The sequence below is a fragment of the Ovis aries genome, chromosome 21, assembly GCF_016772045.2.
Source record: "Ovis aries strain OAR_USU_Benz2616 breed Rambouillet chromosome 21, ARS-UI_Ramb_v3.0, whole genome shotgun sequence".
Classification (NCBI taxonomy): Eukaryota; Metazoa; Chordata; class Mammalia; order Artiodactyla; family Bovidae; genus Ovis; species Ovis aries.
Window position 1 is genome coordinate 42,437,811 of NC_056074.1, and position 22,772 is coordinate 42,460,582.

Consider the following 22,772-nt stretch of genomic DNA (forward strand, 5'->3'; position numbering starts at 1 on the left):
GAGAATGCTGCTGAAGCAACTGCTTTCCTGTACAAGCCCTTGTGCACTGGCCATGTTGTCTCATTAAACATCATCAGGGCCAGGCCCTCTGGGCAGGCTGCCTGGAGGGGATAGGACTTTTGTGAAAGTGGAACTGTAGATACAGTTGATGGTGCACAGTGTATGCACTGCTTTCCCAACCTCGGGAGCCTGGTGGTTGTGCGAGCCTGAGGGGCTGGGGGCATCTTGAGACTCTCTGGAACCTCCGAGAAGTCCCCGTGTCGCTGCCCTGCTGACCCAACAGAAAATCTCCCACCCTGGCTCATCCGCCACTCCACTCTGCCGTCCACACTCAAACATTTGTGTTTCTCGGAGTCTGTAACCAGCTGTGTCTCCACAGTGGATTTGAAACCAGTGTTCAAAGGTTTTCTGTGAATGATGATCCTGAGGACCGTCTCCCACTGCTCACCTCTGAATTTTCTCTTTTCTAAAAGTACGAAAGATTCTTTACGGAGTAACTCCCCAGTGGAGATGGAAACCAGCACTGAGCCGATGGACCCTCTGACGCCCAGTGTGGCTGCGCTGGCTGTGCAGCCGGAAGGTGGGTCCGGGGCCAGCGGCCTGCTTTCCTGGCGGGTGTTCGCTCTGGAATGTGACGCTGAGTTCCCCAGATCTGGAAAGTTGTCTTTGTCCACAGTAGGTTTCTAAAAAAGTTCAAGGGCTCAAACGACCCAGGAAAACGAGATGTGGGTCTGATATCCTCAGGGCTTTGGGCAAAAAGCAATTGTGTGTTTATTCCAGAACCACAGCATGCTAATCCTAGAAAGAGTAAGGTATTTAAGTTGCCAGTCATTCAGTCCCGTCAAGACAGGAAAGGAAACAGGCCGAGAAAGGACGATGTCTTGGCCTGCAACACCCAGGGGGAATGAGACCAGCACTTGTGCTCCAGGCCTGGTTGCACCCGGTGCTTTTATTCTTTGGAGTGTGCTGTCTGGGTGCATTTCAGGCTGTGTAGTTATTTATTCATTTGCATCTTTATGAACAGGTGAAATGGTTGAGGTTGTCCAGTGGCTGTCTTACTCAGAATAGGCAGGTGTAGTTTGCATGGGCCCTGAACTGTTTCCAACCTGATTATTAGGACTGTGGGAAGTTGGTGAAGGGGCGAGAAGGAGGGATTGACACGGAAGAGACAAAGTTAGTTCTCAGAAAATGAGGGTACATGTGTAGGGCACAAGAACCAAGGGGCAAGGGGAATGAATAAATCCAGAAATTAGTGTTTTGTTTGTCATTCTTCTGAAAAATGAAAGTGAAAGTGAAGTCGCTCAGTTGTGTCTGACCCTTTGCGACCCCATGGACTGTAGCCTACCAGGCTCCTCTGTCCATGGGATTTTCCAGGCAAGAATCCTAGAGTGGGTTGCCATTTCCTTCTCCAGGGGATCTTCCCCACCCAGGGATTGAAACCGGATCTCCCGCCTTGTAGGCAGACGCTTTACTGTCTGAGCCACATTCTATATTTATGACCTAGTTTATCACTGAGCAGTTCTATAAGGGGGTTCAAACACCTCCAATTTTGTTCATAAGAAAACTCAGGCCCAGGTTGGGTGCTTTGACCTGGTCTCTGAGGCCACGTATGAATTCAGATGCTCATCACCAGTTTACCACATGACTCCCTCTCATCGACAGAAAAATGACCCACAGAGGACCACACACAGGGTAGTTTAGCAAACAGGAAAAAGTAGGACCTGAGTGTGGACAAGCCAGAGGAGCAGGGTGAATGAGAACAGTGCCGGCTGAATGGTGGGTTGTGGCTACAGAATATTCGGCTGCCTAGTCTGCCCTGTGCTGGGAGCTGGAGGAGTGAGGGGATGGGCAGTCGTCTGAGGGACAGTTGGGTGTGCAGGTAGCGGGGGAGACTGGCGGTCTAGCTGGTCCTGGGCTGTAGTCAGTGATCCCTTGCAGCTTCTGTCTTGTGGGCGTCATTAAGAGGCAACAGCGGGCAGATCATCTCACGTCTCTTTGTCTCCGAGCAGCTGAGGTGACGCTGGGTGGGTGGGTCTGCACAGAGCGGGTGGCAGATCCTTGTCGGTGTCGGTGCACGTGCCCATCAGCTGTGTGTTCTTTTCAGCGCCAGGCAGTGTGGCCATGGAAGCCAGCTCTGATGGCGAGGAGGATGCGGAAAGTACAGACAAGGTAACTGAGACAGTGATGAATGGCGGCATGAAGGAAACGCTCAGCCTCACTGTAGATGCCAAGACAGAAACTGCGGTCTTCAAAAGGTAACCAGGCTCGGCCATACTGGCAGCTTCAGGTTGTCGGGAGGGTGGTGGAGGAGAAGCCACAAATACTAGCATCTGTAATTTCGTTCCCGTGTGGGTTCAGACATTAGACTGACATCGTTCTATTATTTCCATTAAATTTATTAAATGTTAACAAAGAGATGGAGTTTGGCTCTCTCGGTGTCTGTGCCCTTCCCCTTTTAATAGTATTTTGAAGACTAAAGGTTGAGAAGACTGATGGGATTCAAAATACATGAGTTTAAAGAACTGCCATACCTCTAGAAACGGGAATTGCATTGGGTACAGGCAGCAAAGCTGGGACCATCTAAACCATAAGTTTGGGTCTTACACAGATCATTTCCTCCAGATACAATGCAACCAGCAGAATTCAGGAACAGAATGATAGGTTACAAAAACATATTTGGAAATTACCTTCACTTGTAAACTTCTGTGTCAGAAAAAGGACTCATAATGCAAATTAAAAGCAAAGCTGAAAAACTAGTGAAAAAGATTCTACCAAAACCCACAGACTGCAGCTAAATCAGTGCTTAGAGCTCTGATCTCCACTTTACACAGACCCTTTCATATCACAAGAATAATGCTTCCCAGCTTGTGAAGCCGGCACGAAACAAAGCCTGGAAGAAGAAATCACTGTCGGCTGATGGCACGTGGGGGCCTGCCTGTAGAATGCTTTAACGTTACAAGGTAGCAAACCAAAGCTAGCAGTGTGTTTTTAGCTCATGATCAAGGATGTATCTCATGAATGCAAGGACACTACAGTATTTTAAAGATTACTGATGGTAATTCATAGATAAAGGGTTGGAAACCTTTTGGACTTTCAGTAGGTGAAAAAACATTTGATAAAAATTAAAACTATTTGTGACTATTTAGCAAGCTAGGAATAAGAAGTAGCTACTGATAAAAGTGTCCACTGAAAATCTACAACAGACTCTATTCTTAACAATGAAACATTTTGAAGAAATACTCATTTTCAAAGACAAGACAGACAGTGAGCCCTGTAGTTACTGCTTCTCATCAGCACTGTGCTGCTGGTCTTAGCATATGCAGCATGAAATAAAAGGAAATAAAAGACATACAAATTCAAAAGAGGTAAAATGGTTTTTATTTGCAGGTTCAGCTCAGTCACTCAATCATGTTTGACTCTTTGCGACCCCATGGACAGCAGGTTAATTGTAGCTTATGACTTCCTATATAAAAATTCCAGTGGAATCTGTATGTATTGCTAGTAAAGTTTAGCGAGTTTGTTGAATACACCCACAAGTCGACTGCGTCTTAGAAGCCAGCACAAGGTGTCTTAGATGTGCCCCTTCCCCTTTAAATGAGAGGTTAAACCTTGTCTGTAACTGAGACCAAAAGACCTCAATGCATAGGGAGAGACGCCAGTGCTGTGTTTGCTTGTGGTTGAGTCGCTGAATCGTGTCAGACTCTTGTGACCCCAGGGACTGCAGTACACCAGCCTTCTCTGTTCGTCACTGTTGCCCAGAGTTTGCTCAGACTCCTGTGTATTAAGTTGGTGATGCTGTCCAACCATCTCATCCTCTGTTGCCCCTTTCTCTTCCTGCCCTCAGTCTTTCCCAGCATCAGTGGCCAAAGTATTAGAGCTTCAGCATCAGTCCTTCCAATGAATATTCAGGGTTGGTTTCCTTTAGGATTGACCAGTTTGATCTCCCTGCAGTTTAAGGGCCTCTCAAGAGTCTTCTCCAGCACTACAATTCAAAAGCATCAGTTCTTTGGTGCTCGGCCTTCATTATGGTCCAACTCTCTTATCTGTACATGACTACTGGAAAAACCATCGCTTTGACTATATGGACCTTTGCCGGTAAAGTGATGTCTCTGCTTTTTAATACGGTGTCTAGGTTTGTCATAGGCTTTCCTTCCAAGGAGCAAGCATCTTTTAATTTAATGGCTACAGTTACCATCTGCAGTGATTTTGGAGCCCAGGAAAATAAAATCTGTCACTGTTTCCACTCTTTCCCCTTCTATTTACCATGAAGTGATGGGGCTGGATACCATGATCTTAGTTTTTTAATGTTGAGTTTTAAGCCAGCTTTTTCACTCTCCTGTTTCACTTTCGTCAAGAGGCTCTTTAGTTCCTCTTCACTTTCTGCCATTAGGGTCGTATCATCTGCACATCTGAGGTGGTTTATATTTTTCCCAGCAGTCTTGCTTCCAGCTTGTGATTCATCCAGCCTGGCATTTCACTTGATGTACTCTGAATAGAAGTTAAACAAACAGGGTAACAGTGTATAGACTTGACATATTCCTTTCCCAGTTTGGAACCAGTCTTTTGTTCCATGTTCTGTTCTAACTGTTGCTTCTTGACCCACATACAGGATTCTCAGAAGACAGGTAAGGTGGTCTGGTATTCTCATCTCTTTAAAGAATTTTCCACAGTTTGTTGTGATCCATACAGTCAAAGGCTTTAGCATAGTCAATGAATTTCCTTGCTTTCTCTGTGATCCAGAGAATGTTGACAATTTGATCTCTGCTTCCTCTGCCTTCTCTAAGTCCATCTTGTACATCTGAAAGTTCTCAGTTCATGTACTGATTACCTTGCTAGCATGTGAAATGAGTGCAGTTGTACCATAGTTTGAACATTATTTGGCATTGCCCTTCTTTGGGATTGGAATGAAAATGAAAACTGACCTTTGCCAGTCCTATGGCCGCTGGTGAGTTTTCCAAATTTGCTGGAGTGTTGAGTGCAACACTTTCACAGCATCGTCTTTTAGAATTTGAAAAAGCTTAGTTGGAATTCCATCACCTCTACCAGTTTTGTTCTTAGAAATGCTTCCTAAGGCCTAGTTGACTTCATACTCTAGGATGTCTGGCTCAAGGTGAGTGACCACACCATCGTGGTTATCCGGGTTATTGAGACCTTTTATAGTTTGCTGATCACTATGTTTGCCAAAAGGGCTTCCCAGGTGGCACTAGTGGTGAAGAACCTGCCTGCCAGTGCAGGAGGCATAAGAGCTGTGGGTTCAATCCCTGGGTCAAGAAAGCTCCCTGGAGGAGGGCACGGCAACCCACTCCAGTTCTTGCCTAGAGAATCTCACGGACAGAGGAGACTAGTGGGCCACAGTCCGTAGGGTCGCAGAGAGTCAAGACACGACTGAAGTGACTTCACACAGCACGTTTGCTAACTTTGGCATTGCTTCTCGATGGGTTTCTTCTCAAAATCCCAATGGGAGTTTTTTATGAAAGGGAGAAACTGATTGTAATTTTCAGAGAAGACCGAGGAGAGCCGTGAAGAGCAGGATCACTGTAAAGAGGAGGGTGAGGGGCCTCACCGTGGTAGCTTTCAGGGCTCACTGTTACTAAGACGATGCCAAGGCTGTGGTGCAGAGCTCTGCGAGCAGGCCCGTACACTGACATGGTCAGGCGACAGTGGAGAGGCTGGCAGACTATGAACATCCATGTGAGAATACAGGCTGAGCCTCTGCTCTCAGTACAGGTGGGAAAGACAAAACATCTAGTCTTCTAAAAGACACGATGAAGTGAAAAGACAGGTCATAACTAGCGAAGAAACACACAGGATATAGGGGAACCTAATACCAAAGGAAGAGACAACAAATGACTTCTGTAATTTGAGAGGATACAAACAAGGCCTTACTTGCGGAGGGAAAAAGTAGACTGGCCGCTGGGCCAGGCTCGTGTCAGTGACGGCGAGAGTTCAGGGCGCTCCACGCGTGCCACACGCTGACCTGTCAGTTCCTCAGTTGTCACAGAAGATAGAAGTGCCAGAACTGCCTGGACCTGTTTATGAAGTAGTGAAAGCCTAATTCCACAACCAGATGAAGATAATTACAGAAAATGATCAGCTTATGTCACTCACAGGCAACTAAATGCAGAAAACCTATGTGAAATATTTGCTAACTGAACCTAATAGTATACAAAAAAATTTCATAAGGATCAGTTTATCGCTGAACTGTAAAGATCACTGAACTGTTCAGCATCATTAAAGTATACCAGAAATACTTCATAATGATCAATTAGTTTATCCCTGAATTGTAAAGATGGTTCAACATTAGAAAATCTGTCTGTGTAATTCAGTGCATATTAATAGAATGAAGAAGTCATTTGACATTTCTGATGAAGCGTTTGGGGCGGGGGGGCAGAAAGTTGTATATGATTAAAACCGAAAGCACCATGGTTATCATCCCACTTTCCAGATGGGAAGATGCGGTACTGGAATTAAGTGCTGTGGCCAGAGTCTCATGGTAGTCAGAAGGAAACACTGTTCTCACCTGAGGGCAGAAAGGGGCTGCTTTTTCGAAAGAAAACAGACTGCCTTTAAAAGCATAAACCTCATGCAGAGAATAGGATAGGGTTGCATCAAAGCGAAGAATTTCTGGTTGATAAGCTACTGTAGACAAAATTAAGAGGCAGATGGCAAATTAAGGGGGAAAAGCTTCTAGTTCTAAATCATCCAGAAATTAGCATTTAATATTCAAACCAGTAAGGAAAAGAATGAAAACCCAGATCCGAAAATGGGCTAAGAATAGCAACAGGCAGTTTATAGACAAGGGCACCCGAAGGGGCAAAAAGAAGAAAAACTCAGAAGAGATTCTGAGAACTCAGACACATCTTATTAGACCAGCAGGAGGGGGAATGATAGGGATCATGAGTATTGGTGGGTGTGGAGCCGCAGAGCCCTAAGGCCCTGCTCGTGGTGGATGCTGACCGGGGCAGTCATTCACAGGAGCAGTGGGGGCTCTCTTGTAGTTGGAAAGATGACAGTGTTTTCCAGTCCTGGTGTGAAGCCTGAGAGGTGCCCGAGTAGGCCCCCTGGGGCGGAGGCAGGCGTTGGTGGCCGTTGCAGCTTTGTGTCCAGGCTCTGGTCTCTGCGAGGTGTGCTGTGGGATGGGAGGTGGGCTCCTCGGGGCGCTGTGTTCCAGTCAGCAGGGCAGACGGAGCTCCCAGCTATGCTGGGGCCATCCCGAGTGCAGGGAGGGTGTGATTCATGGCCAGCCGTGGGTCTCAGAATCCACATGGGTAAAATGACTGTACGTTTTACAACAATGAAGGTAACAGGCATGGAACGCATCAGCGTAGCTGTGTTGAGCAGGGAATGGAGAGTGGGGATGAATTAGGAGGAGGAATGGGCTAGACTTCGGGTCCCTTCCCATAAATGTATTGTCCCAAGCCATCTGAAAGCCACTCAGAAGTCATCCTAAAATGAGGTTTCTCCCAAGCGGATCAAAGATAGGACCCAGCACTAAGGATGGTGGGACCTGTCGCTGCCCTCAAGCTCCGTTTAGTGCTGTCTCGAATTGTGTCACCAAAAAAACGGGAAGTCCAGACAGAATAGGCAAAAGTCTCAAGTTTCTAGTCCACAGACAGTAGAGGCGCCAGGAGCATCGAAGGGGAAACCATCCTTTGGTGTTCCATTTCCCCAAGCCCTCTGACCCCTTAAGGCTCACCTTGCCCCGGTCCTGGCCGCTGTTCCCGCTCTCTCCCGCCATGGTTTGTCCTTCTCAGGCCTTGTCAGAGACAGCTCGAGAAGCTGGTCCTGGCTCAGCTGCATGGCCTTCTGCTTCCGGGACCTCAGCCAGCAAGCCGATGGGGGGCTTGGCCCTGGGCGCAAAACCTTTAACTGAAGACTCGTTCCTTCAAACAGGTTCATTTGACAGCTTCTCCGAGCCTGCAGTTTTGCTTGTGTGCGGTCGTGGACATAGTATCCCCCAATGCCTCATTTTAGGGTGTTCTGAAAGTCTTGTCCATTTCTTTTTCCGTTTTGCACCCTTGGCCTCAGAGTGTTGCGATCCTACCGGTATGTACAGTGCCGCGGGGCCGTGCTTCACCAGACACCAGCTGCATCACATCGCCCCTCTCTCAGCTCCCGCGTGTGTGGCCCTCCCCCTCCGTGGTCTCCCCGGCGTGCCCGTGGCCCCTGCCCCCTCCCCGAGCATGCTCAGCCCCGGGGCTTGGCTCCATGACCACCGTGACTTCAGAGCCATCGCATGCGCCCGCATCCTCCGCCTGCCGGTGCCACCGTGGCCTCTCACGCTGCCTGTCGTCCTCTTTATGCAGTGAGGAAGGAAAACTGTCTACCTCTCAAGATGCTGCTTGTAAGGACGTGGAGGAGAGCCCTGAGACGGCGGAGGGCAAGTCCGTGGCCCCCCGGCCCCCCAGCAGCAGCCCAGAGCAGAGGTGAGTGCCTGCTTCCCGCCGGCCGGCTTCAGCCCTGCCCCGCTTTGTCTCCTGGGAGCCGGGAGGGGCGCGGGCCTGGGGGTGAGGGCCGTTGCAGCTGTCCTCAGCTGGTCAGTGACTGCTTAGGTCGGTGCTGCTCCCCAGTTCTGCATGGCAGCCAGGTGACTGAGCTGAGAACTTAGGTGTCGCAGCGCGCCTCCTAGCCCAGAAGCTGGAAACTGTCTGCTTCTTGGAGGTAGTGTCACTGGTTCTGTGAGAAGTTGTTGGGGGTGGAAGGGTCTCTCGTGCTGGCATACCCCCTCCTGTTTTTCTTGAAGGGGCACCGAGTTGGGCTGGTACTGAGCCCCTCCAGGATTGGGTTCCCTCTGTCCTGCAGTCACCCAGCTACCAAGGCAAGCGGCTCCTGTGCCCACTGGTGCAGGTGTGTCCGTGTGACACTCGGGTGGCTTCCCAGAGTGCAGCTCGCCGTGTAAGCTCAGTGTTCTGAACTCCCAATGTGAGTCACTCTTGGGTTTTATTTTTGCAAAATACGTGTCTTATCCAGATGAAGTGTGCAGCTCCTACCTGCAGAGCCAAGGGATTCGCAGCATAACATTCCCTCTCCAGTGGCCTTGAGCTTAGCCTGGGCCAGTGGCCTGGAGGCACAGGCCAAGCCCCAGCCTCCGCCCATCCCCGAGGGCCACTGTAGGCCCCACAAGCCAGGACAGCCTCCTGCTGCATCAGAGCTTGCCTTGGACCACATGGACCTCTGCTCAGCCCTGCACAGAGGGAACTTTTTTGAATATATCCAATATATATTGAATATATCCTATGTATATATATAGAATCAAAAATATATCCTTTTTTGATTGTGTATTCCTTCCATAAGGAATAGAGGAACCTTAGGAAGCCTTTTTAGGGATGTCCTTTCTGCTCACCTGACCCCCCAAAATCCAGGCATTTTAGGGGCAGTATAACCAGTGGTCACCAACAGGGGGCACTCTCGGTTCACAAGTCTATAAACCGCGTGTTCCTTGTGTAGCAAACCCAGCTTTTCTTTCTCATGTGGAAATTACTGCCAGAATGAGGGCTTTGCTTTTGTAATTAATTACTTTGTATAAACTGCATCGGTTATAAGAACTACTTGTACCTGTTGGCTCTAGTGGAGGATTTGGGAGGAAGAGTCGAGGGGCCCTCTAGCTTCGGGGGTCCAGCCCGAGCTGTGCTGCTCAGGGTCTAGGTGAATCATTTTTTTGCCTGGAGTTTTTTTCCTTTGTTTTTCCAGAGGTCCTCCGTAGATCTGAGTTCTAATCAGTTATCATCATCTCTGCACTGTCTGCCCATAAATTTCCTTTTTGTTGTGTGCTGCCTACAAGCCAGCTAACCCGCTTGCTCTGGAGTTGTGGCTCCTGGGTCTGCTTTCTCTGATGTGAGTGAGGCAGGCCTGTGGGAGCAGCTGCTGGGCTCTGGAGTGCAGGGTGTCTGCCCCAGAAGCCTGCGTGTTCTTCTCCGAGCCTGGAGATATCTCCCAACCTGCAGGCCTTGGGGCGGAGGAGCAGATGGGGAGAGCCAGCAGGAGGGGAAGGAGGGGGGCGTCACACATTGGGAAGCGGTTGGTCCTGGTGATAGACCCACAGATAACACAGGGGCGTGAAGACTGCCTGCCGCCGGGTGAAGGACTGGAAGGGGCGCTCTGGGAAGCGGACTCCTGACCACAGGGACAGAGGCAGGCTTGCTGACGCAGCACGCCGCATTCCGAGAGCAGCGTATGTAAAGCGGAGTTGAGGTTGGAGACAGCTGTTTGGGACTTCGTGTGCAGTCTTGCCCTTGAGGGTCCATCTACCAAATACGAGGCTTTAGGTGTGCTGTTGGCTTAAAGACGTCTGTTGCCACAAAATGTTATCTTTCAGTGTTGATCGAGTCTCTGTGGTATCGTGCCATTGGTGTGTAGATAGGCATTTTCATACGTTGTAGTCCTACTAATCTCTATGGGGACTTACTATCTCCCTTTTACACGGGGAAAAAATAAGCTGAGAGAGGCTGAAAACTTTACTGAAGATCACACAGCTCGCGGGTGGTAAAGACAGGGCCCATGTCTCTGTGGCTTAATGAGACAGCGTCCAGTGTGGGTCACGTCTGCCATGTGTGTGGAGCTGACTTCACGGGTCTCTGTTGGGACTGACGGGCTGAACCGGTGGACGCTGGGTCAGGAGGCCTTGTGCTGCCCGCTGTCAGCAGTGTCTCCTTTCTGGGGTCTACTCTGTAAGGTTTTGGGAGCACCGTGAAGAATCTCTTACATGCTCCAGTTGTGGTTTTGGCAGGAAAGCCCTGAGTACCCTGTCATCTCTCACACACACACAGAGACACACACACACACACACACAGACACACATACAGACACAGACACACACAGACACAGAGACACAGACACACACACACAGACACACCCACCCACCCACCCACCCCAGCATTACCCTGACCTTTGCTTCATGGGAGTACGTGTTACAGGGCACAACTTTGTTCTCAGAGTTGGTCCTTTTAAGACAGACTTCTCTTGTTTCCTTTCACCCCCGCCCCACCTCTTCTCTGAGTAGTAGAATCCTACTTTTCCAAGTGAAATTTCATGTGGATGGCAGTGTATGGAACATGAAAAGCTGTGCTGAAGGAGGGGTGATCAGATAGCTTCCGAAGGCTCCGGGAACAGTGGCTGCAGACCGCTGGCCTGCCTCCGTGCTTCCGGCGAACGTTCACTTAAGAAGCATTTCGTGGGGTGACTCCTGAGTGCAGGCTTTGTTCTAGGCCCGCCTGAACAGTATTCTGATGGACGTCGTCCACCCACTCCGGGGTGCGGCACGGCGTTGGTCTCTCTGGGAGTCCTGAGGCCATCTCTCGCCCCCCTGCAGGACCGAGCAGCCGAGCGTGCCGGGCGACGTGGCAGTCAATGGCCCCGTATGATGAGGAGCCCCCCGTGCTGCTGACCGAGGGCTGCGGGCGCCACGCGGGCGGGGCTCCGGGCTGCGTGGGGAGCCCACCAGGCCACCGCTGCTGCACTCACTCTGCAAGGGATCAGGACCAGCAAGCTTTCTATTCTAGTCTAAGACGCTGTACAGAAAAACCCAGACGTGTACAAATGTTGCACATTGACAAATACCAAGAATTTTTGCGTATGTTTATATTGTATTGTTCTAAATAATGGGTAGCCTGTGAAATAAGATCTTGCCACCCATGTAATAATAGTAGTAATACTATAGTTAAAATGGCTGTAAGAATAGTTTTATAAAAGTGAATACACAGATCTATTGTATTTGAAACATAACTATTTGACAATTATTAGTGTGACCAAAGTATTAGGCAGTTTTCATACATTTTTCACCTTGTACAAAATTCTGAATTCATTTTCTTCCAGGTTGACAAGGAGTTGTAGGATTGAAATGCCCTCTAAGTGTTATTTTGGTTGTTCTAACTTACAAAAGTGATTTTGAATAAGAAATATTTGGTGTTCTTTTTATAACCAGTTTTTAATTGGTAACTGTTTTCTGTATTGTTTAAAAACGGATCAAAAAATGTAAGTCTATTGGTAGAGATTAAGTATTTATTGCTACAACTTAGTTGATAAATTGTGTTATTGTAAAGCCATATGTTCTGTTAAAGTCTTGTTTGCTTGAACTGTTTATCCCTACAGGTGAAACACTAGACTGTTTGGAGTGTACATGGCTTGTGGTTTGGGTTTTTTTTGTTTTATGTTTTGTTTTGGTTGTTCATCTGCCTTTTAACCCATTCACCAAAATTTACCTTGTTAATAACAAGCATCACCAATGAACATTTCAGAGCAATCTGCATATGTAACATACCTGAATCATATTAGGCAAGTCAGTGGAAAAATGCTCGTGCTGCTAATGGAATTAGAGTGCGTTCATTTTACAGGCTAGTCTTTTTAAACTAGAAATCAGAGTCCAGCACCTCAGCATGCCCATTGTTTTACTGTACCTTGTGAGATTTTCACTCGTAAATTCTAAACCAGTGTATTTTTTTTTAGAACTGGTTTGTGTACATATATAGTGATTATGGATACTAATTCAATGTAATTTATAATTTTCTATGTCAATATAAAAATACATCACAGCCTTCTCAAACAGCTGAAGCAATATATTGTATATTGCCATGTCGTCTGGTGAAAGGGTTAAATTACTTCACCTCTTGCACTTTTAGATGCAAATCAGTTTTTCATTTCTGTAATAGAAAATTATTCACGTATTTTTACATCATTTGTTTTTCCTGACCAGTATTTAAAACCAAAAGGATATTCTGAAAAATGGCCAACGATTTTTTTAGAAATAGCATCCCAAGCAGCGTGCCTAAACATTACATTGCATATGGAAATAAAAAAAATCAAATGTCTAATGCCTTATTTCTGGTTTACTTTCCCACTGTAAATGGTGTGGAGGCCCTTGGTGAGGTTTCTGGAGGCAGACTAGCCCCCAAGGACAGTGGGGCCAGCCGCGTGCCCTGGGACAGTCAGTGGGGCTGCCGCGCTGGCCTCTGCACCAACTCAGGGACCCTTTCTGTCGGGAGCTCCTATCAGAAGACACTGTCCTCGAGCACGCTACCCTGGACCCTCAACGCCGCCAGAGGACAGGCCTCCCCTCGCTGGTCTCAAGGGTGCTGACCGACGCGGCCCGACCTTGGGGACTGCCGGCGGACGGCGTGCCTTGGTCTGGCCTGGTGGAGAGCTCTGTGGGCGCCGCCTGGCTCCAGGGCTGCACGCACAGTCCCGCACCCTCTGGATCTCCTCAGCCTCTGCACCTTCCCAAGGTAAACCTGGCATCTTGTTCATCCCGCCCGCTGCTGATGGAAGGGCCCTTGGGGCTTCTCCTTGGGGTGGGTTGTGTCCTGCTCGTCTCGCCTGGCAGGGAGGGGACACGGGTGGGCAGTGCAGAGTCTGTTGGGAGCAGGAGTCTGCCAGCCCCAGGGATTGGAGCGAGTACACGCTCATTGAGTTTCTACTTTAATTTTTGTGGATTGGCCCTACTGAATGCAAGACTACAGATGTCTATAATACCAGACCTGTATTTAAAAAAAAAAAAAAAAAAAAGACAAAATAAAGCCTGGTTCTTTGTTTCCAGAAGTCTCTGTACCTTGCTTGGGCTCTAGTAACCAGACAGGGTTTGAGGCCGTGAGAGAACCACCGCTGGAGTCTGAGGGATCACGCTCCCTGGCACGGGATCCTGGGCTGGTGAGAAGGAGCCACGCTGGGTGACGAGCTACATGTGTCCTGCCCCTGCGGCAAGAACAGTTGGTGCCGACGGTGGGAGCACCGTGCGAGCCCGAGTCTTCCCTGCTGTGTGTGTGTCCTCCGTGTTTAGCGTCTCCCCAGCCTGGGGCTCTGGTATCTAGACCTGCCAGTAACTTGGAGGTGAAACTTCTCAGTTGTTCCACAATGCCGCCGCCACGGCACAGCTGCTTGCTTTCCCTATTTCCCCACATGTTTGCATGAGAAAGTGTCCCCCAGAGCCAGCTGGTCACCAGGCCCCTGTGTTAGTCTGGATGCAGCGGGACTGGCCAGGGCACCGGGGCCAGCTGGCGTTGACATAGTCACAAGCCGCTCCACCCACACAGGACGGAGAGCTTTTCTGTCTCGGCTGCTTTTTCTGTCACATGGGAAAACCACAGCAACGAGTTCATGGATATAAAACAGGAAATGTTAGTATGAACTCCCTACTTGCTTCTCCACCTGCTAACGTTACCTGCTGGCCTTTGCAAATCTTGGCTTTGAGCCTGGGTTTGAGCTGTTTACAGCCTGCACCTCCAGAGAACTCAAGTGCCTTCACTCCAGAAAGACGGAGTTAGTAATTTTTCTGCCTCAGAGTCAGCTGCCTCTCACGTGCCAGCTCTGGCCCAACACCTGTGTGCAGTTTTGTCAGGACAGAGCCACGCCCCTTGGTTTGTCCACTGTCTGCTGCCCCTGGACCCCGGTGACAGGCCGGGAGTCGAGTTGCTGGCCTCACTCCACAGCCAGTCTTCGTCCTTTTCTTTGATTCAGTTTCTTCATCTGCTTCCTGTTCCTGTCCGTACTGACGCCTTTCCTGCTCAGCCCTTCATCTCAGTGGTCAGCCTCTGGGCTTTGCCCTTACCATCTGTACCAGGCTTTTGTCGCTTACCTAGTGAACAGAACAAGCTGCTGCCTTTGAATTTATTCCCTGAGATGGCTTATATGTGCTTAAAGACGAGGACCACTCGGCTGACGGTGTTCCATACCACGTGACATAAGATGCTGGGTGATTCTGTTTCTCCTGTACAGTTCTCCGCTTGTTAATGGAACTGAGATCTCAAAACACTGTCCTAAAAGCTTCATGCGCATTGACTTTCCTTCACAGCAGTTTTACGAGATGGATGGCTGTCCTCGTTTCACACATGGATGAGAGGGTCACAGGTGTTGCTTTTGACAAAGGGTGCCCAGCTAGCAGGTGACAAGAGTTGTGAAGGTTAACTTTTCAGTATTTAAAGAACAATGCTCAGTGTGTGAATGCTCAGCTAATATCAGCTGTCAGTATCAGTAACTGTTGGTTACTGTAGTACACTACCAATCAGATCCTTACGGTGTTTATTCTTTTCTTGGAATTTGCCACTTTGGCATCAGAGTAGAGCAGTGAGTGGAGACTGTCAAATATTGTAGAACAGTAGAAATGTTACAGGCGTTGCAGTAGGCAAAGCCAGGTAGTGAACAAAACAATTTGAACACAGACCAGTGTGTGTATGAGAATCACACTTGACGGGACTACAAGAACAGTGGCTTTTGAGGGGCTCATCCTTGCTCCTGGACCCAACCCCAGCTGGCTGCTCTCGTGATCACTGGCGTTGTATAGTTGCAACAGAGGCCGTACGGCCTGCAGACCCCAACGTGTTTATCCTCTGGCCTTTATAGAGAAAGCTTGCTGGCCCCTGACGTAGATCAGTGAAATGGAATAGAATCCAAGAGCAGACTCACAGGGACATGGTGCGTTAATTTTCAGCAACATTGCCAAGGCAGTCACACAGGGAAAGGAAAGTCTTTTCAGCTGGCACCTGGCTGGCTGTACAGAAAGGGATTAACCTTGAATCCTGTCAAACGCCATATACAGAAATTAATACGGAGGAACTGATGGGGGACTCCCTGGTGGTACAGTGGTTAGGACTTAGCGCTTCCACTGCTGAGGGCCCGGGTTCAGTCCCTGGTCAGGGAACTACAATTCCCCAAGCCACGTGTCTGTCACAGTTCCCCCTCCCCCCCTAAAAAAAAAAAAGAACAAAACAGGTGGTGGGTCTAAAAACATAAGTATTTACATAAGCTCTAGATGAAGGCAATAATTAGCTTTGTAATGGGCAAAGAATTTTTAGGACACAAGTTGCAAGGGAAAAGAAATGAGGCTGCCATCAAAATGAAATTTTTCTGCTCTTCCAAATGAACGGGTTAGACCGTGGACAGCCAGGACAAGAGCAACCTCTGTGAGTCTGATGGAGGACTCCCATCCAGGAACTAGAAAAATGCACCTGAAATAATGAGGTGAAGTGGAATCAATGGGGAAGAGATGAGCACATATCACCAAGGAGTCACACGCGTGACCAAGAAGAACATAAGCGGTTGTGTCAAGTCACCAGTCACCAGGGACTGCAAATTAAAATCACAAGTAGCTACCCTCTCCCACCTGGTAGAATGGCTAAAAGTAAGACCAGCATTACCAAATACTGATGAAAATGTGGAGCCAGTAGAATATATGTCCACGAAAGACATACAAGGATGCTTATTGCCACTTCATTCATAATAAGATCAAAACCATATCCAACCGTGGGGAGATCGGTAAGCAGCTTACAGTATGTGAGGTCACAGCTGCTCTCGGAGGTCCATGCAGTGGGAGGCTGAGGACAGCAGCTGGGGGGGGGCTCCTGCTAAGTTGTTTCAGAGGTGTCCAACTCTGTGTGCCTTATGGACTGTGGCCCCCCAGGCTCCTCTGTCCATGGGATTCTTCAGGCAAGAATACTGGTGGGGGCGGCATTGCCATGCCCTCCTCCAGGGGACCTTCCTGGACAGCAGCTGGAAGGACTCACTCGTAAAACAAGTGGGAAAAGGGAGCCAACCTCTGTCTGGTGCTGCAGCTCCCATGGAGCAGCTGGGACCTCATCCTGGATCAGCCTGCCCCACAGTGGGTGACTCCATCCAGAATATTCTAGGATCCCCTACACAGAGCAGGCACTTGGCACCATCACAGGAGATGGTTTGAGGCTGGACAGACTGTCATAAAGCCATTAGACAAAAACTGAACTCAGAGAAGGAATCATACCACCTCCAAAGAGCTTACAAGCTGAAATTCCAAGATTGTCATACAGAATTCTAATGTTAACAAGAAATCATCCAACTCCGTGACTAGGATCTACTTCAGGTGAAACTGATTTTATGGAACAGTCTCATAAAGACTATATTGTCATCCTGTTTATTTAACTTCTATGCAGAGTATATTATGCAAAATGCCAGCCTGTATGAATCACAAGCTGGAATCAAGACTGCTGGGAGAAATATCAGCGACCTCAGATAATGCAAAGGATACCGCCCTAATGGCAGAAAGCAAAAGAGCCTCTTGATGAAAGTGAAAGGGAGACTGAAAAAACTGGCTTAAAACTCAGCATTCAAAACACTAAGATCATGGCATCCGGTCCTATCACTTCATGGCAAATAGATGGGGAAATGATGGAAACTGACAGACTTTATTTTCTTGAGCTCCAAAACCACTGTGGGTGGTGACTGCAGCCATAAAATTAAAAGAGGCTCCTCGGAAGAAAAGCTACAACAAACCTAGACAGCATACTAAGAAGCAGAGACATCACTTTGCCAACAGGGATCCGTTTAGTCAAAGCTTTGGTTTTTCCAGTGGTCACATACAGATGTGAGAGTTGGACCATAAAGAAGGCTGAACTCCAAAGAATTGATGTTTTTGAATTGTGGTGCTGGAGAAGACTCTTTGAGAGTTCTTGGACTGCAAAGAGATCAAACCAAAATCAATCCTGAATATGCGCTGGTAGGACTGATGCTGAGGCTCCAATACTTTAGCCACCTATGTGAAGAGCCAACTCATTGGAAAAGACCCTGATGCTGGGAAAGATTGAGGGCAGGAGGAGAAGGGGGGCGACAGAGGAGATGGTTGGATGGCATCACCTACTCAATGGACATGAGTTTGAGCAAACTCTGGGAGACGGTGAAGAACAGGGAAGCCTGCCATGCTGCCTATCCATGGGGTCATAAAAAGTTGGTCACGACTGAGCGACTAAACCACATAAGGACTAAAGGATGTTTAGTAGCTCAAGGAGAGAAATAAAAAGTCAGTAGACAAGATCAACTGTGGACATAAGTAGAGGGCTGAGGGGTTAGAAGATAGTTCTCAGACCTTCGGCCAGAACCCGGCATGGATGTTGAGAGCCTGCAGGGCTTGGCGGATGGGTCGAGGCTGTAGCATGGTCTGAGGAGAGTTGCAGAAGACTGTGGAGAAGCGATGTTTGAGCAAATACTAGCTGGTTATTTTCCAGAATTAGAAAAGACACAATCCTTAGATTGAAGTTGTATTTGGAATTCTAAGCAGGATAAAGAATAATCCCTTAGCACTTGCTCAATTGATTTGAAAGAGTATGCACAGGGTATCCTTGAGACAAAACAGCATTTTCTGGAAAGTAAATGAAATTTGTTGGTCTCATCAAAGAACAAATGGATGGCCAAAGGGAAACAGGTCTGTGATGATTATCTAGTTGTGGGAGCATGGAGGCGGGGGAAGCACGCAAGAATATGCACCAGATGGGATGCACCTTGTTAACAGAGCGAGGACTAAAACCATGCGGTCTCAACAGATGCATAAAAAGGCATTTGACAGAACTCAGCATCCTTTCGTAAGAAAACTCTGAACAAGAGAGTATAGAAGGAACATACCACAACGTAATCAAGACTCTATGACAAGATAGCGGTTCCATTTCCTTCCAGGTATTGTTCGGTCGCCCAGTCGTGTCTGACTCTTTGCGACCTCAGTCGTGTCTGACTCTTTGCGACCTCATGGGCTGCAGCACGCCAGGTCTCTCTGTCCCTCACCATCTCCCGGAGTTTGCCCAAGCTCATGTCCATTGCATCAGCAATGCCATCCAGCTGTCTCATCCTCTGAGGCCCTCTTCTCCTTCTGCCCTCGATCTGTCCCGGCAGCAGGGGCTTTTCCAGTGAGTCAGCTGTTCGCATCGGATGACCAAAATACTGGAGCTTCAGCTTTAGCATCAGTCCTTCCAGTGAATATTCAGGGTTGATTTCCCTTAAGATTGACTGGTTTGATACTTCTGATAAGTACCCAGAATTGGGATTACTGAATCATATGGTCGTTCTATTTTTAATTTTTTGAGGAAGCTGCATACAGTTTTCCAAAGCGGCTGCACCAATTTACATTAACAGTGCACAAGGCTTCCCCTTTCTCCACGTTTTCACTGATATTTGTTCTCTCTTGTCTATTTGATAATGGCCTTTTTAACAGGTGTGAGATGGTATCTCATTGTAGTTTGGTTTACACACCCCTGATGATTATTGATGCTGAGCTCTTTGCCATGCACCTGTTGGCCATCTGTATGCCTTTGTAAAAATGTATATTCAGGTTCTTTGCCTACTTTTTAATTGGATTATTTGGGAATTTTGCTGTTGAGTTTATGGGGCTTCCCAGGTGGGACTTAAGGTAAAGAACCCTTCTGGCAATGCAGGAGATAACCCTAACCCTAACCCTGGAGAAGGGAGTACAACCTACTCCAGTATTCTTGCCTGGGGAGTCTCATGGACAGAGGAACCTGGCAGCCTCCTGTCCATGGGGTCAAAAAGAGTCGGACACGACAGAAGTGACATAATCTGCGTGCATGCATGTAGGAGTTCCTTATATATTTTGTGGATTAATCCTTTGTCAGATATCTGGCTCACAAATATTAATATATCTTCCCGTTTGTAGGTTGCCTCTTCATTTTATCGTTTGTTTCTTTTGCTGCGGAACCTTGTAGTTTGACGTAGTTCAGCTTATTTATTTTTGCTGTCAAACCATAGTCATAAAAAATATTTTATGATTTTGGTGTCACACCCAGAAATATTACCAGAACCAGTGTCAAGGAACCTTGTCTCCATGTTTTCTTCTAGGAGTTTTTATTGTCAGGTCTTCCATTTCAAGTTAATTTTGCAAGTGGTGGAAGATAGGGGTGCGACGTCGTTATTCTGCGCGCTTCTGTTTTCTTTCATTGCCTTGCCTGTGTTGTTCCTTATCTAATGAGCACACAGTGTTGTTTCTCTCTCTTGAAACTTCCACGGTGTCCTCTTTGGCTCTACCTTTTAGCAGTTTGTTTATGATGTGCCAAGGTTTGAGAAACTGGGGGTACATGTATCTTTTCTGCCTTTCTCTTCCCTTGCATCCCCTCTCCTCTCCTGGGATTCCGGTTACACGTGTGTTGGACGGCTTCGTATTCCGCAGAGCTCTCAGGCTGTCCCTTTGCCCTCGGTCTTCTTCCTCTGCATTTTTTTGGTTAATTTGCATTGACCTGTCTTCAAGCTCACAAGTTCTTTCTCCTACCGCCTCCTTTTTGAGCCTATCTGGGGAACTTTTCATTTATGTTATTTTGCTTTTGGACTCTAGAAATTTCATTTGATTCTTTTTTGGAATTCTCTTTCCTCTGTTGAGATCCCCATCTGTTTCCTCATTAAGACTATGTTTTCCTTCAGCTGTTTGGTCATTTTAAAATTTAATTCCTTTGACATATGTATAATAGCTGTTTCAAAGCTTGTCTGCCAGATCTAACCTCTGGGTGCACTCGGGTCAGTTTCTGCTGGCTGCCTTCTTCCTGAATATGAATCACAAGTTCTTGCTGCTCCATGTGTCTAGTTATTTCGTGTTGCTAACAGGACAGCACAGGTGGTATTTTACAGCCACTTTGGATTCTGTTTTTTTCTTCTCAAGATTGTTGGGAGTTCACGTGACAGATCTGAAACTGTACAGTCTCTCTCCTCCATGGTGTGTAGCAGCTGGCATTTCTGCTCAGCTTTTTAGCTTCCAGCTGTAGCCTTTGTGGCTTGCCCCCTGCGTCTGCATACTTAACGGAATTTATACTCAGATTCGGAGGCTCTTTTGTAGCTTCCTTGTCTGGGAACTTGACACCCAGTTTTCCAGCAGCTCTGCCAGTCCACACGCTGTCCTCTGACACTTCAAGCCAGTGAGGCTTCAGCTTTCTGCCACTAAGCTCTGTATGTATAGAGAGAAGACTCATGAATATCACCCAGAGTGGTTATGTCTTTTAAGGGTAGATTCCTGTCTCATATCTGTCTGCTTTTTTACTGGGGCCCTTGAGAGCTCTGCTGTGCGTGTCTAGTTTGGTGGTTGTTGAGGGATCTGGGCAGAGTGCTGTCTTGTGGGTGGGGCTCACCATGCGGCTTGTGGGATGTCAGTTCCCCACCAGGACCTGAACCCAGACCATAGAAGTGAAAATGCCACGTCCTAACCAGCCACTAGGTCACCGGGGAGTTCCTCTGGGCAGAGTTTATACTCAGATTCTGGGTCTCATTCCCTTCTGCTTCCAGGATTTCTCCCGTTTCCAGCTTCTCTGTTACCCTGGGCTGGAGGATTGTGACTTTCCACTGCCGTGACTGTGGAGCATACCTCATTGAGGGGCTGGCCTTTTATGCCTTTGCAGTCACTGACTGTGGCCATCCCTGGGCAGGATGCAGGAACGTGATTTCCATCTGCTGAGGGCATGTCTCCAGAGAAGGGGCTGGCCTGAGAGGTTCACCACCAGCATCCACGGCAGCAATCGTCCCCGGCCGGGTAAAGTGGATGCGAGGGGCACAGCAGCAAGTCACCCCGGGGTATCCCATCGTCCTTCCTGCTCAAATCCTGACATGCTCTTTCTAAACTCAGGGGAAGCCCCAGATTTCTCTCTGAAACACCGCCCGCACCACGACTCCAGGCCCCTAAGACACCACCATGGAAGGCTTGCTCAGGGATCTATCTTCCTGGTCAGACGCCTCTGTCCCAGGAACTGTCACCAGTATCCTGCCTCAGGGATGAAATTACATGCTGGCTTCTGTTTCGAATGATCCACTCAGACACTGCCCTGCCCCTTGGAGCTCCCGCAATGCCAGAGTGGATGGAGAGATGATGCCTGCAGAGCAAACACTCAGAGGTTTCCTTGAGGGAAATTTTATTCTATTTTTGGCCACGCTGTGCATCATAAGGGATCTTAGTTCCCCAACCTGAGATGGAACCCGTGCGCTCTGCAGTGGAAGCGTGGCATCCTAACCACTCCACCCTCCCAATGCAGGGGGCCCAGGTTCAATCCCTCATCAGGAAACGTGACCCCACATGACCCAACTAAGAGTTTACATGTCCCAAAGATCAAAGATCTTCACAAAGATCAAAGATTTCGAGTGCCAAAACTAAGGCCTGGCACAGGCAAATAAATACATAATTTTAAAAAAGCCTATTGAATTTTAGGGCCTTTCTTCTTCCTTCTTTTATTATTTTTCTAACAGGGAATGACATGATTTCAGACAGAAAGTAACAGTTTGTGTAGACTAGATTGAAAGGCGAAATCTTTTCCCTCTGGTTACAGCATCAATAGTGGCTCAGATGGTAGATCTGCCCTCAGCGCAGGAGTCCTGGGTTCAATCCCTGGGTGGGGAAGATCGCCTGGAGAAGGGAAAGGCTATCCACCCCAGTATTCTTGCATGGAAAGTTCCGTGGACAGAGGAGCCTGGTGGGCCCCAGTCCGTGGGGTTGCAAAGAGTTGGACACGACTGAACAACTAACAAGTTCATCTAACAGGGAGTGACATGATTTTGCAGAGAAAATAATCAAACAGTTTGTGTAGACTGGACCGAAAGGCAAAAGCCACTGTGAAGTAACCGATAAAATCTTATCCCTCTGATTACAGCAGCAGTGCAAGTTCATTATAGAGATTCCAGACATGGAAGCACAGGAAAGAGAGCCCCCTGCAGCGTCGCCACCCGGCCTCGACGCACTCCTTGCGTTTTAGAGTGTCTGTCGCGCTCCATCACCCGGCCTCGACGCACTCCTTGCGTTTTAGAGTGTCTGTCGCGCTCGTTTGTTGCACGGCCTTGTCATCTGTTCTTCCCATGTCAGGAACAATTGATCAAGGCCATTCAAGTGAAATCCAAAACTCTGTTTTTAAAAAGGGCTTTTCTTTTTCTATCTTGATATTTCTTGGGTGAATCCTGCCTCTGAGTTCTGAGCGTCTGTTTCATCATGATACAAAGAGCATATCCATGTTAATAAACACCAAATCCCAGGAGGTGCTGACTTCATTGGAGCCAGTGTTTTTATTTTAAAA

General features: G+C 48.0%; 1 protein-coding gene across 37 annotated transcripts in view; it reads left to right on the forward strand.

Annotated features, from left to right (window-relative positions):
• Positions 1 to 12,806, forward strand: part of PPP6R3 (protein phosphatase 6 regulatory subunit 3) — a 122,642-nt gene extending 109,836 nt beyond the window's left edge. For 26 of the 37 annotated variants that reach the window (XM_042237941.2, XM_060404364.1, XM_042237943.2 and 23 more), the window contains 5 exons: positions 474 to 580; positions 2,105 to 2,255; positions 8,029 to 8,046; positions 8,307 to 8,426; positions 11,309 to 12,806. In XM_042237941.2, coding sequence (XP_042093875.1) covers positions 474 to 580; positions 2,105 to 2,255; positions 8,029 to 8,046; positions 8,307 to 8,426; positions 11,309 to 11,360 — 448 coding nt within the window. In that variant the 3' untranslated portion in view covers positions 11,361 to 12,806. The remainder of the gene's footprint in view (positions 1 to 473; positions 581 to 2,104; positions 2,256 to 8,028; positions 8,047 to 8,306; positions 8,427 to 11,308) is intronic. The other 11 variants (XM_027959324.3, XM_027959326.3, XM_042237947.2 and 8 more) reach the window with 1 other exon arrangement.
• The last annotated feature ends 9,966 nt before the right edge of the window (positions 12,807 to 22,772 follow it).